Consider the following 18,464-nt stretch of genomic DNA (forward strand, 5'->3'; position numbering starts at 1 on the left):
GCTAAAGCTAAGCTAAAGCTAAGCTAAAGCTAAGCTAAAGCTAAGCTAAAGCTAAGCTAAAGCTAAGCTAAAGCTAAAGCTAAAGCTAAAGCTAAAAGCTGGGGCTAAAGCTAAGCTAAATAAAGCTGGGGGTGGGGTGGGGCTGATTTCAGGCTGAGGCTGAGACTGAGGCCCCTGGAGGCTGGGGTGGGAGAACAGAGGTGAGGTACAGGAGGCTGGGTGAACAGGGAGCTGGGAACAGGCTGAGGGTGGGCTGGGAGTGAACAGGGGAACAGGGCTGAACAGACTGGGAACAGTGGGAGCTGGTGGGGCTGGGAACAGACGGGCTGGGGCATGGGGCCTGGGTGGGAACAGGAACAGGTGGGCAGAACAGGGTGGGGTGGGGACAGTGGTGCAGGACTGGGAACAGGTGGAGAACTGGGGAATTGGTGGTGGTGGGGATGGGGTGGGGCTGGGTGCTAGCTGGTGGGCTGGAACAGGTGGGGAACATGGGAACAGGTGCTTGGGGAGAACAGGGGCTGGGGACAGGTGTTTGGGGTGCAGAACAGGGTGCTGGGGTGGGGAACAGGGAACGGTGGGGTGAACAGACAGGGGTGGAACAGGTGGGGAACAGGGGTGGAACAGACAGGGTGGGGTGGTGGGGAGTGGAACAGAGTGCAGGGGAACAGGGGTGGTAGCTGGGGTGGGGCTGGTGGGGTGTGGTGAGGCCTGAACCTGAGGCTGAGTGGGAGGCTGGTGGGGCTGAGGCTGGAACAGGGCTGCTGGAGTCAGGAGCTGGGGCTGGTGGTGGGTGAGGCTGAACAGGGGTGAGGCACTGAGGCTGGGAGTGGGAGGCTGAGAACAGAGTGGTGGGAGCTGAGGCTGGAGGCTGGGAACTGAGGTGAGGGAACTGGAGACAGGTGGGGAACGGGTACAGTGCTGGGGTGGGGTGGGAACAGAACAGACAGGGGTGGGTGGGAGGTGGTGGGCAGTGGAACGGAACAGTGGGTCAGGGGTGCTGAACAGGGAACAGGAACAGGAACAGGGGGTGAACAGGTGGGAACAGAGTTTGGTGGAGGGAACAGGGAACAGGGAACAGAGACAGGTGGGGTGGGCTGGGGAACAGGGTGGGGAACAGGGAACAGATGTGGGAACAGGGCAGGTGGGGTGGGAACAATTTGGAGTTGGAACAGGCTGGGGTGGAACAGGAGCTGGGCTGGGGTGGCGGGTGGAGTGGAGTGGGCTGGGGTGGAGTGGAACAGACAGGTGGAACAGGGGTGGGGTGGAATGGGTGGGCTGGAACAGGGCTGGGTGGAACAGGTGGGGTGGGGGTCTGAGGCTGAGGTGAACAGGAGGACAGGTGGGTGGGGGTGGAACAGGTGGAACAGAACAGGGCTGGTGGGTGGGGCTGAGGGCTGGGGAGTGGTGGGGCTGAGGCTGGGGGGCAGGCTGGGAACAGGGGATGGCACAGAACAGGGGCTGGAGCTGGGGAACTGAGGGGCTGAGGTGAACAGAACAGGGGAGCTGGAACAGGAGTGAGAACTGGGGTGGGAAGGTTGGGGAACAGGAACAGGAACAGGGTTTGGAGTGGAGGTGGGGTGCAGAGACAGACAGGAACAGGAGGTGAACAGGTGGGGAACAGGTGGGCTGGAACAGGTGAGACAGGGAACTGGGAACAGACAGGGGCTGAACAGGGAGCTGGGTGGGGGAACAGGAACAGGAACAGACAGGTGGAAGGAACAGGTGGGAACAGGAACAGTGGGGTGGAACAGTGGGGAGGTGGGGGTGGGAACAGGAACAGACAGGGTGGGGGCTGGGTGAGGCTGAACAGGGGTGGGGTGAACAGGAACTGGGGAGTGGGGCTGGAACAGGTGGGGCTGGGAACAGGTGCAGGGCTGAACAGAACAGGTGGTGGGGCCTGAGGCTGAAGGTGGGGAAGTGGGGTCTGGAGTGGGAACAGGTGGGAACAGAGCTGGTGGGGCTGGGGTGAGCAGGAACAGGGTGTTCAGGTGAGTGGGGGCTGAGACAGGAGTGAGCTGGGAGCACAGGCTGGTGGGAGTGGAGGCTGGGTGGAGACAGACTGGGGGGAGGTGGGGAACTGTGGGTGGAGGTGGAACAGGTGGGAGTGGGAACAGAGATGAGACAGGGTGGGAACTTGGGAGCAGGTGGGGTGGGCTGAGACAGGGGCTGAGACAGGGAGTGGAACAGAGAACAGGGAACAGGGCTGGTGAACAGGTGGGAACAGGTTTGGGGCACAGGAACAGGTGGAGTGGGAACAGTTTGGCAGGGGCTGAACAGGGTGGGGACACAGGGAGGGTGGGGTGGGAGGGCTGGAGTGGGGAGCTGGGGCTGGGGCTGGTGGGGCAGACAGGGCTGGGGAACAGGGCTGGTGTGGGAGTGGGGGTGGGGTGGAACAGTGGGGTGGTGGGGAGTGGGTGAACTAGGCTGGGGTGGAGCTGGGGCTGGTGGAGCTAAGCTAAGCCCCTAAGCTGGAACTAAGCTAAAGCTGGCAAAAAGCTAAGCTAAAAAGCTAAGCTAAAGCTAAGCTAAAGCTAAGCTAAAGCTAAGCTAAAGCTAAGCTAAAGCTAAAGCTAAGCTAAAGCTAATAAAATTTCATGTGGACAACACGCTAATTCAAAACCCAATTAGCGAAAAACAGCTCACAAAAATTCCCAAAAAGCTAAGTGCAGCACAACCATTTCAGGAATTTGACAATTGTTGTTGTCAGATAAGCAATAATAGCCAATAATATCATTAAAATCGTAAGATTATTCCGCATTTTCAGCTTCGGATCATTGCCTTCCTTTCTTCTTGTTATATAAATAGCAATTTCTTTCGTTACAGAATCTTGCCGGAGCAAGCGGCCACTCAATCTTGCTTTCGGGTGGGAATGAAAAATCTTCTTCGACCGCATCAAGGTCGTGCACGTGTCTGTGTTGGAACAGTAAGATAAGCGAAGCATCATGCGGGGGGATGTTTGTTTGGTGTTTTGTCTTTACATTCCCACATTTGCTGCTCTCTTGGAAGCCGACTGAGGTCGAGACCTGCTTATAAAGTTGGTGATAAGAGGTAGCGATAAAAAGGATTGAAGTGACAGTTCAACTAATGCAATGTCAGTCGACGGCGCGATGACATTTTGGTGGTGTGTCTTGAGAACGTTTAGTATCACAAACAAAGTTGAGGGGTTCAAAGGTATTCAAGAGTTGGAAAACATTACAATCAACACTATTGTACTTGAATATTGGTTATAGAAAATGCTAATATATTCATATAAACCGAGCATTTGGGATTTTTACCTGCATTAGTAATAATCAGGAATTTATTGATAGTTTCTAAAAGTTTCAAATTGATAATGAATAGTTTCAAGCTTTTTCATAAATTATTCCCACAAGTTTACATAAAAGAATCAATTCTGCTCTACATCATGACCAACTCATGTTTAAAGCATGAAAGTTCAATCAAAGCACACAAAGAAGCGGAAAATACACTGAATCGAATTGAATAACCATGGACTACATCAAAGTTTTCCGGGAGATAATCCACCCCAAAGAAGTGCAAACCGATGCAATGCCACAATCCAAGACTTGAGCCTCGCACTCCGCTTTCTAAGCCTCAACTGGCAGAATTAAAAACGTAAAGCTCCACCAGTGCAACTGCATCTGCTCTGGAGCGTGACACGAATGAATAGATTCAATTCCCTCCTCGCACCGTCTAGTACGGAAACGAGTCTTTTCAATGTTTCCAACAATCACAAAAAAAACATCTCTAGTCTCTTCGATCCAAACAAACCAAACCAACCGAACCTTCATCGAATAAAGTCGGTTAGTTAGTTGGAGAGGAGGATTTCCATCAAGTTGACTTGAGGGTTGAATGCAAGAATTATTCTCTTGCACTTTGTTGTGGGGCTTCGCTAATCCATTCGTTCGTGAGAGGCTTGGGTTCACCATTCTTAGATGAGCTTAACCCGTGGATCGCCTCAATCAGATATAATACTTTTCTTTTAAATAACAAATGAATGAAGAATTCGAGCAGTAGCCCTGTTCAATAAAAATCGAATATTTAAATTTTTAGAATAAAATCGACATTGTGTTTGACAGAGAAATAGGGAAATTTAAACTAACGTGTCTTGAAGATTTACTCAATATTTATTATATGTTTTGTATTAACCTAACAGTCGAGTCATATACGCGGAGTTAATGATTCACAATAGTTTCGAGATCAGAAAAATATATTAAGCTCTCTTAGTAGAATGTATTCAACCGTCTAAGACGAATTAAGTACTCTCCATTTAATTCCACCAATTATTTTCGATATCTTTGCAGATACGTATTTCGACCACAACTGTGTGGTCGTCTTCAGTGTCTCGTACTTGACTCGACTCGACCAAGTCGAGTCAAGTACGAAACACTGAAGACGACCACACAGTTGTGGTCGAAATACGTATCTGCAAAAATATCGAAAATAATTGGTGGAATTAAATGGAGAGTACTTAATTCGTCTTAGACGGTTGAGTTTCGAGATACCAATTTTCGGTACAATTCATCATCAAATCTCAAAGTTTAGGTGGATAAATCAGTTTTTTTTATTCATTTACCCTACCGACAACGATAATCCGTGCTTGCTTCAGATCAACCTGAAAATATGCTCCGTTTCCAGTAAGAAACCAACAAACAACCATCCAAAACCTCATTTCCACGTTTTCAGATTCGAGTGAACCGGCAGCCATTCGTCTTGTTCAAATTACGGGTAGGATGGATGCCTCCCCGACCAACAGGAGCTGCTTTGGTGTTTTCAGTCAAGGTCGTCACCGGTTCGCTGTGGGGAAGAATCTCATATTTATCAATGTAAAGGACGCCACATAACTCCCACGACTGATGAAGATTGCCAGATAATAAGCGCGGAAGGCTGGGGAAAAGGCGACACCTGAAAAGGCCGTTATGAAGAGGATTTTATTACAACCCATAGCAAGGGCTTCTACTTGGAATCGAGGTCAAGAAAGTCGCTTCGGATCCGTGGTAGTGTTACGTAGGACGACGGGTTATCATATAAAATCTCATAAATCAATTATAAGAATTGTTACTCATCAATGTGAAAAAAATGTTCATTTCTTTGGTAACGTATGTAGCCAATATAAAGGATATTAATGAGTAAACATTAATGTGTAAAAAACACTTCCACAGCTATTAACTGCGAGGTTCCTAAGCCAAGATACCATTTTTGTATTCGTATATCATGAGGCTAACACGATGATACTTTTATGCCCAGGGAAGTCGAGACAATTCCCAAACCGAAAATTGTCTAGACCTGCACCGGGAATCGAACTCAGCCACCCTCAGCATGGTCTTGCTTTGTCATCTTACCGCACGGCTAGGGAGGGGCTCTCATCGACAGCAGAAATAGTTATCTATTTGATGTCAGTTTAAAATTTTTGTGCTGTACATTTTGTTATATTAACCCTTATGTGAGTGACGGGGTACCCGGGTACCCATTCTGATATTGAAAGTTAAATAACTTGTTGTAGATAAGTTCAAATACTTTGAAACTTTCTGACATCTCGTAGAAGGTTGAGACGAAGCGACGGGCAAAGTTTGAGGTCCAGGTTGCGATTAGAGCGCTTATTAGGGGTCGAAAACTATTTATACCCCTTAAACGGGTGACGGGGTACCCGGGTTCCCAATCATATAACAGAGGGCCTGTATATTTATATGAGTGTTTGATTATATGAATCTTTGCGTATGTCACTGGGACAAAGGCTGCTCAAGTGCATGTACATATTTTTGGAGGTGTGTGTTTTAGAGGCCAACGGGTGGCCACCTGGAATATCCGGAACATCCGTAAAAATGGTCAATTCGTAAATTCCATCGTACAGCGACGGGATTTTTGTAAAACTATTTTTTGCCCAACCCTGAGTATGGAATTGATGCTTCGACCTACATACGGACCATTGTGTCCACTGGGTGGTCCCCTGAAGGTCCGGAACATCCGTAAAAATGGTCAATTCGTAAATTCCATCGTACAGCGACGGGATTTTTTTAAAATTATTTTTTGCCCAACCCTGAGTATGGAATTGATGCTGCGACCTACATACGGACCATTGTGTCGATCGAGACCGTGAAGAGACGGAGCAACTATACCGCGCTAATAACGCACGAAAGTTCTATGAACCGTTCACGTAAGGGCCACGTGTCACAGCCTGATATGTGTAAGGATATAAACGGGAACCTTCTTACGAACGAGCGTGAGGTGATCCAAAGGTGGCGGCAGCACTACGAAGAGCACCTGAATGGCGATGTGGCAGACGAAGATGGCGGTATGGTGATGGACCTGGGGGAACGCGCGCAGGACATAATTCTACCGGCTCCGGATCTCCAGGAAAATCAGGACGAGATTGGCCGGCTCAAGAACAACAAGTCCCTGAGGTTGACCAACTACCAGGAGACCTATTTAAACACGGTGGTGAAGCACTGGCTAGAGCGCTGCACTGGGTCATTACCAAGATTTGGGAGGAGGAAGTTTTGCCGCAAGAGTGGATGGAAAGTGTCGGGTGTCCCATCTACAAAAAGGGCGATAAGCTGAATTGTAGCAACTATCGCGCATTCATTGCTGAACGCCGCATACAAGGTACTCTCCGAAATTTTATGCCGTCGACTAGCACCAATTGCAAGGGAATTCGTGGGGCAGTACCAGGCGGGTTTTATGGGCGAACGCTCCACCACGGACCAGGTGTTCGCCATTCGCCATTCGTACTGCAGAAATGCCGCGAATACAAAGTGCCCACACATCATCTATTCATCAATTTCAAAGCCGCATATGGTACAACCGATCGAGATCAGCTATGGCAACTATTGCACGAACACGTTTTCCGGATAAACTGAAACGGTTGGTCAAGGCGACGATGGATCGGGTGATGTGCGTAGTTTGAGTTTCAGGGGCATTCTCGAGCCCCTTCGAAACCCGCAAGGGGTTACGGCAAGGTGATGGTCTTTCGTGTCTGCTGTTCAACATCGCTTTGGAAGGGGTAATACGAAGAGCAGGGATTAACACGAGTGGTACAATTTTCAATAAGTCCGTCCAGTTATTCGGCTTCGCCGACGACATAGATATTATGGCACGTAACTTTGAGAAGATGGAGGAAGCCTACATCAGACTGAAGAGGGAGGCCAAGCGGATCGGACTAGTCATCAACACGTCGAAGACGAAGTACATGATAGGAAGAGATTCAAGAGAAGACAATGTGAGCCACCCACCGCGAGTTTGCATCGGTGGTGACGAAATCGAGGTGGTCGAAGAACTTGTGTACTTGGGCTTACTGGTGACTGCCGAAAATGATACCAGCAGAGAAATTCGGAGACGCATAGTGGTTGGAAATCGTACATACTTTGGACTCCGCAAGACGCTCCGAACGAATAGAGTTCGCCTGACAATCTACAAAACGCTCATTAGACCGGTAGTCCTCTACGGACACGAGAACTGGACGATGCTCGTGGAGGACCAACGTGCACTTGGAGTTTTCGATAGGAAAGTGCTGCGTACCATCTATGGTGGGGTGCAGATGGCGGACGGTACGTGGAGGAGGCGAATGAACCACGAGTTGCATGAGCTGTTAGGAGAACCATCCATCGTTCACACCGCGAAAATCGGACGACTGCGGTGGGCCGGGCACGTTGCCAGAATGCGGACAGTAACCCGGTAAAAATGGTTCTCGACAACGATCCGACGGGCACAAGAAGGCGAGGTGCACAGCGGGCAAGGTGGATCGATCAGGTGGAAGATGACTTGCGAACCTTCCGTAGACTGCGTGGTTGGCGACGTGTAGCCATGGACCGAGCCGAATGGAGAAGACTCTTATATACCGCACAGGCCACTTCGGCCTTAGTCTGAAAAAATGAATGAATCTTATTATCTTGAATACAACCATTATGGTTTTATTCAGCGGCGCAGCCGCTTTTGGTATTTGTTGAAATTTGTGACAAAAAATGCCGCGGAATTCCTTTCCATTTCGTTGGAATTTGATTTTTTCTGGCGAAATTTATGGAATTTAACGAAACGAAGCGAAATCAAAAAATCTTATTTCGTCATGGTCAAATTCCGCGAAACGATTTTTTTTTTCGAAATACCGCATATCCTTAGAGCCTTTATCTATCGATGAATTTTCAAAATTTATATGTCAATTGACTCGGAAAATCTCAAGCAATTTGTCAGTTTCATTGAAACTTTTTATTATTTACGATGAACTATTAAAAATTTCAATTTTTTTCCTATCCAGTAAAAATATCAGAACCATCCGTACTCGTTCATGCACATTCTCAACACGGACATCAGAATGGGCCTTGTGACCCACCGTTTCATTTTCTCAGGGTATAAAACGGCCCATGATTCGCGCTCGCTCGTCATTTCTGTACGATGATCCATGGTGAGTGGTGGTTTCTGCATCTGTAGCGGTTTAGCGGAAAACTATCGAGTGGCTCTGTATCTGTTTTTGCTGCAGGACCAATAAATTGGTTCTTTTCAGGACAACCATGTTATACAAGGGAAAGTTGTTGTGTGAAGAATTTTGTTTAAATTTTAAATTAATCGCGTTGGGACAACCGAAAGTTACCGTCCATAGCAGAATCACGAACGCGCGTCGGAGGGAGATGGTACAAGTATTTATTCGCATGGATGACATCAGATGCAGCCAAGTGAAATTTTCTCAAGATTCTGATTTGGCTTTGTTACTGTTTGTGTCTGGGAAGGCGAATTATTGGAAATCAATCGTTTTTTAAGTATCACAATTTTATGGAAGCGAAGGTTTAGCAGAGACGGATTTCGTTTGAAGCGCAAAACATAATAACTTGGAGACTGCTTTGGGACAGTTCGTCGAATGACATTTCGTCGAACGACGTTTAGTCGAATGACATTTAGTCGAAAAGACATTTGGTCCAAGGGGCATTTAGACGAATGTACATTTAGTCAAATGGACATTTAGTCGAATAGTCATTTAGTCGAATGTATATTTGGTCGAATGGACATTTAGTCGAAATGACATTTAGTCGGAAGGTTATTTAGTCGAAAGGACATTTAGACGAATGAACATTTAGTCGATTGTTCGAAGTCGATAGTCGAAGTTCAATCACCAACGGAAGAAACGAATGCAGAAGCCAATGAGGATTTTTCACTTGAGCTAACAGAAACTTTTGGAGACCCTGGTGGATTGAGCATGAGCATGATTGACCGCCCACGGTTGCTACTCCGTTATTGCCAGGCCAGCTGTAATTACACAGAGATCCAATAGATGAAATTTGGGACTAACATCATCTTCAATGTGTAAGAACTGGTGATCCAAAAATAAGCAATACCAGCGCCGGCTGTGTCCGAATGCATGTCAATTAAGGAATAGGTAGGAAATTGTTGACGTGATACTTGCGTTGATAGAAGCCGACGAGTCATCTGCACTTCCACGAGAAATCACTGGGATGTTGAATATAAGGGGTAGGGAGTGTGGCAGGGTTCGTTTTGGTTAACTGGCTGCCGGGTATAGCGTGTAGTTTGAATTAAAAAAAAAAAAAAACAATCGAGAAACGCTAAATATTTTAATTATCGACCGCACTACACGGATGCGAACTAAATTTACACTTTCTGATTAACTTACTCACCCGGACAAAGCAGAACAAAATTTCGACGACTGGCCGATCGCTCTGCTTACTGGAGAAGCTGTATTACCGGCCACGCAATGCAGAACACAATGTTTCGGCCGATCGCACGATCGTTCTGCTGTCTGAAACAAGAGAAATCACGCACTGAAATTCACTCACAGAAATAGCAAAATATTAGGTACTGATGGTACCTACTCTTTTCTATTATTTCTATATGTTACTAGCGAAAGAAACCCAGCTTTGCCCGGGTGTTGAAAATGTCACAATGAACTGTTTGCAGCACCGCACTCTAGATCAATTTTTTTGATTTTGTTTTGTTTTTCTCAACAGCTGACCCAAAATTGTGTCCTAATGATTTTTCACATTTTCCCGTTAAAATCACCAACTTTTTGTATATACAAACCTTGCGAATCTTAAAACGAATCAATTAGGGAAAAATCTTGCAAAACGGTTAACCCGTTCGCGAGTTAAATCGTCAGGAAGGAAATCTCAACTCATTTCTATTATATAGATTTTGCCAATATATACTTCATCGTAGTCGGCTTTGGACCATTTCATTGATTCACATTTAGTCGAATGACATTTGGTCAAATGACATTTCGTTGGAAGGACGTTTAGTCGAAGGGACATTTGATTGAATGGAAATGGTTTTCTTATTCTTTTCATTGATACACTTTCTTTCACTCAGTATTTATTCAATAATTAGTTCAGTATAAAATTGTCTTTCAACCATAATTCATTAATTATTGGTCGAAAATTTAATTTCGACCAAATGGTCATTTGACCTAATCTGCTTCCATACGCGTATTTGTCCCATGTTTGCTGGAATTTTCTGGGACAGTTTTACGTATAACGACAGTTATGGCTATTCGACATCATGTCTAATGACGAAACATTATTCGACTATATTTTCTTTTGACCAGGTGATATAGATTCATTGTAGTCGGTTAGAAGTCAATATCCACTCGGGGATATTCTCGGAATATTCACCGTATTCATATTATTCATTCTTTTTATGAACCCATCGCTCGTTGGTCAACATTGGAGCAATAACTATGTGACGTTTAGAAACACCGCAATAAATCCTTTCTTTTTTAATTGTTATTGACTATTAAAGTTCTTTGGTTTGAAATATCCATTCGACTGAACGTTATTAGACTAAATGTATTAAGATTATTAGTTTTAAAATCCGCTTTTGACCAAATGTCCGTTTGACCAAACGTCATTCAACCAAATGTACGAAGATTCCTTATTTTAAAATCTGATTTCGACTATATTGTCCATTCGACCACAAGTTCATTCGCCGTAGTGTATTTTCGACCAAATTGCCTACGTCTCTAGTGGAATCTATTCCATTTCGTCGATAGACATTTCGTCGAATGACATTTAGTCGAATGACATCTGGTCGAAAGGACATTATGTCGAATGGACATTTGGTCGAAGGGACATTTAGTCGAAAATGTTTTTTTAATCCTTTAGAGACGCAGGACATTTGGTCGAATGACATTTGGTCGAAAAGACATTCATTCGAGATAAGATTTTAGAGTGTAGAATTAAAAATCTTGGTAAATTTAGTCTAATGACGTTCCGTCGAATGGCTTTTCGAAAGAAAAAAAAAACTTTGTCAATAACAAATAAAAAATAAATGGTTTATTGCGTTGTTTCAAAAAGTCACATAATTATTGTTCCAATATTGTGCAAAGAATGATGGTTTCATAATAGAATGAATAATATAAAAACGGTGAATATTCGGAGAATATTCCCGATTGCATATTGACTTTGGTGAACTCCTATAACTGACTACAATGAATCTATACCACCTGGTCAAAAGAAATTTAGTCGAATGATGTTTTGTCATTAGACATAATGTTGAATAGATTAGGTTATATGACTATTTGGGTGGAATGAAATTTTCGGTCACTAATTTACGTTGGTTAATTATGGTTGGAAGACAATTTTATACTAAGCTAATCTGCCGTTCTACGCATAATTGTTCCATGTTACCTTTGATGAAAAATATCTAACTCGTCCCATTGAAAAATAAAGTTGTTGTTTGATGATAATAGAGACTGAAAACCGTTTACATAAGTAGTGATTCGCTGTATGTCCTGGAAAAGTGTTACCTACGCTCATAACATCCCAGAAATATTTGTTCAATTTGAAGATTCAATCGATTTTGAAATTAGTGGGACAAATTGACTCGAGTTTGGATTTTTTCAACAAAGCTAACATGGAATAATTATGCGTAGAACGGCTGTAATTTTTGTATAAATATTAAATGAAAGAAAGAGTATCAATGAAAAGAATAAGAAAACCATTTCTTTTCGACCAAATGACCCTTCGACCAAATGTGCCTTCGACTAAACGTCCTTTCGACGAAATGTCATTAGACTAAATGTCAATCAACGAAGTGTTCCAACGTCGACTACGATGAAGTATTGGAAAAATAACATTGATATCATTGGTTTTTGACCATGTACCGAAAAATAGAATAGAGGGTATTTCACCATCTGTACATACTATTTTACTATTTCTGAAGGTTTTTAATTATTTTATAATACACCAGGGTCTCCAGAAGTTTCTGTTAGTTGAAAAATCTTCATTTCATTGGCATCCGTATTTGTTTCTTCTGCTGCTGATTGAACTTCCTCACGTCCACTAAATTCAAGACAAAATTTTCAAAACGACTTATCTGCTTTTGTAAACAAAGATTCAAACGACGATTTGACGAATCTCTCACACACAAACATCAACACACCATCAACAGGTAGCGGAAACCTTCAGCCGACTTGATCAGGTTTGGCATACGTGCAAAGCACGGGCATCCACTTCCCGGCTTCCGCTGCTTAGATCCATCATGTAGAGACATTTTAAAGCGATAAACTGTGGCCAAGAGACATCCTATCACCATAGAAATCACTTTCGGCGTCTTCTGGGCGAGCAACAAACTAGTACGTAGTCACTTCTTTTGTGTACCTTTTTTCAAAATTACAATAAAACAATTACAAACTCTCGGTGCGACATTTGAAAGTAAACATAAACAAATATACTTTCAACAGTAATTAGTCACGAGCTACTCAATTAACCCAATATTTAACCGTCTAAGACGAATTAAGTACTGTCCATTTAATTCCACCAGTTGAATGGACAGTACTTAATTCGTCTTAGACGGTTGAATACATTACACTAAAAAAGCTTTATATATTTTCTCCCAATATTTAAGTTTAAACATTTTCGCATTATTTTATGCCGCACCCTGTATGCCGATGGTGGGACCGTTGTCTGCTCTTCGTGACATCTCGAACGAAATCGCTCGCGCGGTCGGAAAAGCTGCTTTCTTGTAATCAATAAAGTTAACCCTGTAGGCACGCGTTATGGTGAGTGTTAGGGTACACAATATTTGCACTCATACCGATCAACAAGGAGGCGGAACTAATAGGCCTTTTTTTTTTTATTGATTATAAGACAACTGCTTTCCCCCGCGCGTACCAAGCGAAATTTTTTCTCAAGATTCCACAATGTGTGATCAGAATGTGTCTTAGCTACTTGACCATACTCATATTTTAACCAACAAAACAATAATACTTTAGTTAACACTAAAATCATAACCACAATATACTACAATCCGTAATGTGTTACAATAATATCCTTATGTTGTCCAACGTCTACCTTGCGTCTACCTGTACAGAAACGTTCTGATTTTTAGAACCATTTTCTGCCGAACCCTGCGTATGGAATTGGTGTTTATACCCATATACGGACCATTGTGTTCATTGGGTGGTTCCCTGGAAGATTCGGAACACCCTTAAAAATGGTGAATTCGTCCACCGTAAAGCGATGTGATTTTTCCGGAACCTTTTTTGCCATGAACGATTTAGTTGTTTCTCATCATCGCATGTCATCTTCTTTGTGTCTCTCGAATTCGTCAATCACTTTCCTTGTATGAGCAGACCAAATCTCTCTGGGTTAATTTTATTCTTCATCCACCACTATCCACCACCATGAACAAACTTTACGTAACTTAAAATATGAAAATTGTTAGATATCGTCGAGGGTTACCGACATTCTGGATGTCGGATAACAAAATCGATCAAAAAGGTCTCTTATAATATTTGACCCATTGTCTCCCCCGACCGACGACGGTACTTAAAAATTTCTTAAACTTAAAAATTTCACTTTAAAACTCAAGTGGTAATGATGCTTTTCACGATTCGGACTGTTGGATTCGATCTAATGTGCTTAATGCATCCAAAGGTTATTTATCTACAAGTTCGATAGAAAGAAGAAACCTTTAGGCAGCACCCCATTATCCCATCCGCAATGTTTATTAATCTAGAGCGTTCCGTGATTTTTTGTTCATTGATTTCAGGTTTTGGAACGGCTATTCATTTTCAAGTCGATCAGTATTTCGGAATCATCTCTACGGTATTATCCGATTTCCTAACACAGCATGTGACGTAACACTGCCCAGAAGGACTATGTCAATTGGCAACCGTAAACCGGTGTGCTGGCACGATAGCTGATCTTCGCAGAACCTAAAAGAAGGCTACGACGGGCTAGAACCGAAGCGGAAAGGCTACAAAGACGCCAGGTGTTCCAAACAGAAAGCAGAGCTCTGAATTACGAAATCAAATGTAGTAAGAGAGCCTACTTTGAAGAGCTGTGTAGGAAGACCAATAATACTCCATGAGGGGATGTATACAGGATAGTGATGGCTAGGACCAACAGCACATCTCCTGAGAAATCCCCGGAGATGTTAGCCAGGCTTGTTGAAGGTTTGTTCCCGAAGCATAGCTCATCGGACTGGCCCGCCACACCATACGAGTCAGTGAACGTGGTACCGCTAGTGACTAACGATGAGCTTTCGCCGTTGCAAGAAAACTTAAGCTAAATAAGGCACCAGGTCCGGATTGTATTCCTAACCTGGTCCTTAAGCACGCGATTCTTGCCGCTCCAGATATGTTTGTTTGTCTCTTATTCTTCTGATTTTTTTTAGCAGTGAGCCCGCATGTTAGCAAAAAAAGCGACGCAATTGGTGCTATATTTGTTTATTTTTTATGTTGTTAAGTATTGACTGCCCAAGAATAATATAGGATTGGAAGCACCTGATTAATAACCGCCATACCTTGCATTTTTACATCAAAATAGTTAGAAAGTCATCATTGCCAATGATCAAAAGGAGACCAACTGACCATAATGCAATTGATTCAATGTGTACATATGTATATAGCATGCATTTAGATATCCCATTACAACACTAACACACAAGTTCCATCAAATTTTACCCACCGAATGAACAAAGCGCAACTTACAACAGCATAGTCGAGCAGTTGTGTTCATCCGCTTTCGACGCATCCTTACTTCCCCTACGTCTAACCAAAACCGAAACCAAACTCCTCGTTCCGTCGCCACGTGCGGCCACAGTTGATTCCCCCTCTTGCCATTCACCAACCATATTTCTCCGACGAGTCTTCCTCTCAATTTCTAATTCTCGCATCGAAACCGACCGCACCATAATTCTGCCTGACTAGAAAACAGCTGTGAAGAAACCGCACGCACTTTCAAACCACACCGCTTCGAGCTGGCAACCGGTGCTAACTCCCTATCAGTCTTCCGCGCGAAGGATCCACGTTCAGACCGGTCGGTGTGGTGGCTGCTGCTAACAGCTCGCTAAATTGGCGCGTTTTCTTGTGACCAGGAACCTGGCTCCGGCGGACGTTTGTTTTGCAGTTGCAAGGATTGGTTAAAGAGGTCGCCGTTGTTTGGGTCGTTCGTGCGTGCGTGCGTTTGTTCGTGAGTACGGCTGAGCAACCGTTCGAGGATACGCGCGAGCAGAAGCAAATCGGTTCATCGTAGCTCAACCGTATCGCGCGCGAGAGAGCATTGTGCATTGGATGCGCTTTTTGTGTTGCCGTTGATTGCATTAGAGCGTTGGAGCGGTGAAAGATTGTTTGTTTCTGAGTGATGCATGATGCTTCTGCATGCTACAATGCTTAACGGGAAACAGTGAGCATATTCGGGTTAACACTGATTGAAGAGGCAGGATAAATTTACATGGAATTATCGATAGATTGAAATTATGTCGATGGGTCGATAAATGTGCTGGCTGTTGAAGATGTGCAGGGAAGAATAGTGCAGAATAATTCTATTTTATAAACATCATACTAATAACGAGAAAATAATCAAAAGGCAGTCGAAGTGGAAATTGTTAACCCTAATTTGATTCCAGTTGGGTTGAATATGCCAAAAGTTTTCTTATACAGCTCATTGAAAAGCCGGGCAACGATACTTTGAAAAGTGGCTTCGCTTCAAAGAGATTTTGAGAATATTGCCGGTAGCCTGGATAAACTGTCAAGTACAAGCTCGTCAGCGTTCAACGATTTCAATCTACCCGGCTGGCGCAAAAGTGTGACTTTGATTGAAAAGGGTTCGGTTTATGTTACGGCTCCGTCAAAACAATTGGATTTCTCTCTTATCGTCGGCAAAGCCACTGGACTAATATGATGGATAAAGGAGCCAGATGCTGTAGCCTACGGTTGATATCAAAATTAGTGTTGATACTGTTTGTACAAGGTGAGTAACAAATGTTTTTGATTGGCTTTTGTGGCAGGAAAATTAAGTCACTATTAAGAAACAAAGAATATTTAACAACTACCCTATTGCTAAAATCGAATAATAATTTAATTTCTATAGGAATACACCCGATTTTATTTTCACATGTCGTGTAGACCGTGAAAAAAAAATACCATACAAAATTTTTGCAAAGTTGCATGATTCGTCGAGAAATCATAAAACTTTTTTCACACGGATTTTCAAATTTTGAACTGAAAACTTTTTTTACACGGAACGCATCCCCGTGTCAAAAAGAATCGGGTGTATTGCAAACTTTATAGAATTATAGTTTTCCAATACATCTAACGAATTAGTAATTTTTAATGCAAAAGTAATACAATGAAACATTGAAATTTTGTTGTTAAAAAGATTTTTCATAACTTAATAACCAAAATAAATAGTAAATGTTTTATTTTTTATTTTTTTAAATTATTTTTTTTAAAATGTTTTTATATTTTTCATAATTTATTTAATTAAGAAGAATAAAAAAATCGAGTAATTCTTCCACAAAAAATAAACATAACTTCCCAAAATAGCCTACTGTCGGTCAGTTTACCGATCTGAAAATTCCATTTGTTTTTCTCTACATAAGTTACACATTTTTCGCTATTTAGCCCTTTTATCATCCGTCCCTTGATGATTTTCAACATCATCATATATGCTTTTCGACCCCAATTTAAGAATCCAAAATCAGACAATAACAAAAGCTTTTTATACAGTGCAGAAAGTTAAGTTGATTGCAATACCAATATGTGCGTTATGGTTTTCTTAAACCATGTTAAAAAAAAATCCAAGAAAACGAGTCGATCACACAAGATTGTTACAATTTAGTCCTGTTCCAGTTGGACCGCTATTTAGTACCGTTTGTAACGAGTTATTGTTCGACATTCTGATTATATGTTCGGCTCACTGAAGTCATCCGTTTTATTTGAATTTCGAAAGATAGTTTAGTTAAAATTTGAATCATATTATTATTCATTCGTCTTCTCAATGTACCGACCTGCATCCCGATTAGAGACATTCCGATATTTCAAATACATATAGATATTTTCTTACTTGAGGTATTTTAAGCGATATTTTTATTTTTTGTTTTTTGTTCGATAAGTTAATACAGTCGTCGCACGCCAGCTCAATTTTGTAGATGACTTCATTATGAAATACCTTGTTCTCAACGATATTTATCGTGGCAATGAAAAAAATCCAGTGAAAGTGCTAGTTGTTCATCATTGCGCTAGACGGTTTCATGCGAAGAGCCGGATCAACAGATCCAGTCAATTTATTTGTTTCGTGGATGACATGGACATTGTCGGCCGAACATTTGCAAAGATGGCAGAACTGTACATCCGCCTGAAATGTGAAGCAACAAAAGTTGGTCTGGTGATGAATGCATCGAAGACATCATATATATGATTACCTGCTACATTTATAACAAATTCAAATGCTTGGATTTTAGTTTACAGACTTCTATATAACTCATTTAAAACGAAAAAAGCGCAAGAGGTGGAGTCGATATAAAACATACTCAGGTTACATTTTCTACATTTGCGGAACAAATTTATAACCAACATAAAACAATAATAAAAATGTAAACACATTTGCAAACCTGGATGGCGTGAAATGCAATGCATAGAAGGTTTCAATCCGACAGTGTCTGCTTTGGATCTTTCATGATGATAATAACAATTAAGCATGCATGTTCATTAGACTTCTTCATTTTTCAAAAAGTATCAAAAATTCAACCGGTCAGCCCAGAATCACAATTCTTATGCTAAAATAAGCCTTCTGTCAAATTTTCAGCTGATTCGGATAAAATCTCGAGGTGGCTCAAGTCGATTTAGTGTTTTTGGGCTATTTTCAATTTTGAAAAAAAATTTAACGAGAGATAAAAACGCCGAAAACCATCGCAACAATCTCTATATAGAAGCTTTTGGTGTGCTCTACAAGTCTTGTGAATATTGCGATTCGTTTTATTTTGGCGTTCACGTTTTGGCCATGTTAAAGCGATTTTCAAGCTTTAAAGTGCGTAAAAACACTCTTCCCCCTTAAAGTCGTTGTTCTACAAAATTCTTGAATTTATGACAAATCATTGCTTATTTATTCTATTTATTTTCCTCTTTTTCCCCTGGACATTTGAGTATTATAATTGCTAATGTTCGATTTATCTTTAAATTCTTAAAAATAAGAAGCTGAACATTTGCCATCAATTTGAACGCTAGGATTTCCTTGAACAAGTTATTC

General features: G+C 42.5%; 1 protein-coding gene across 1 annotated transcript in view; it reads left to right on the top strand.

Moving 5' to 3' along the window:
• Positions 1-15,203: 15,203 nt before the first annotated feature.
• The window catches only part of LOC134223736 (MAM domain-containing glycosylphosphatidylinositol anchor protein 1-like), a 28,823-nt gene continuing 25,562 nt past the window's right edge, over positions 15,204-18,464 (top strand). Inside the window, exon 1 of the mRNA XM_062702929.1 lies at positions 15,204-16,187. Coding sequence (XP_062558913.1) covers positions 16,115-16,187 — 73 coding nt within the window. The 5' untranslated portion in view covers positions 15,204-16,114. The remainder of the gene's footprint in view (positions 16,188-18,464) is intronic.

Source organism: Armigeres subalbatus, chromosome 3, assembly GCF_024139115.2.
Source record: "Armigeres subalbatus isolate Guangzhou_Male chromosome 3, GZ_Asu_2, whole genome shotgun sequence".
Classification (NCBI taxonomy): Eukaryota; Metazoa; Arthropoda; class Insecta; order Diptera; family Culicidae; genus Armigeres; species Armigeres subalbatus.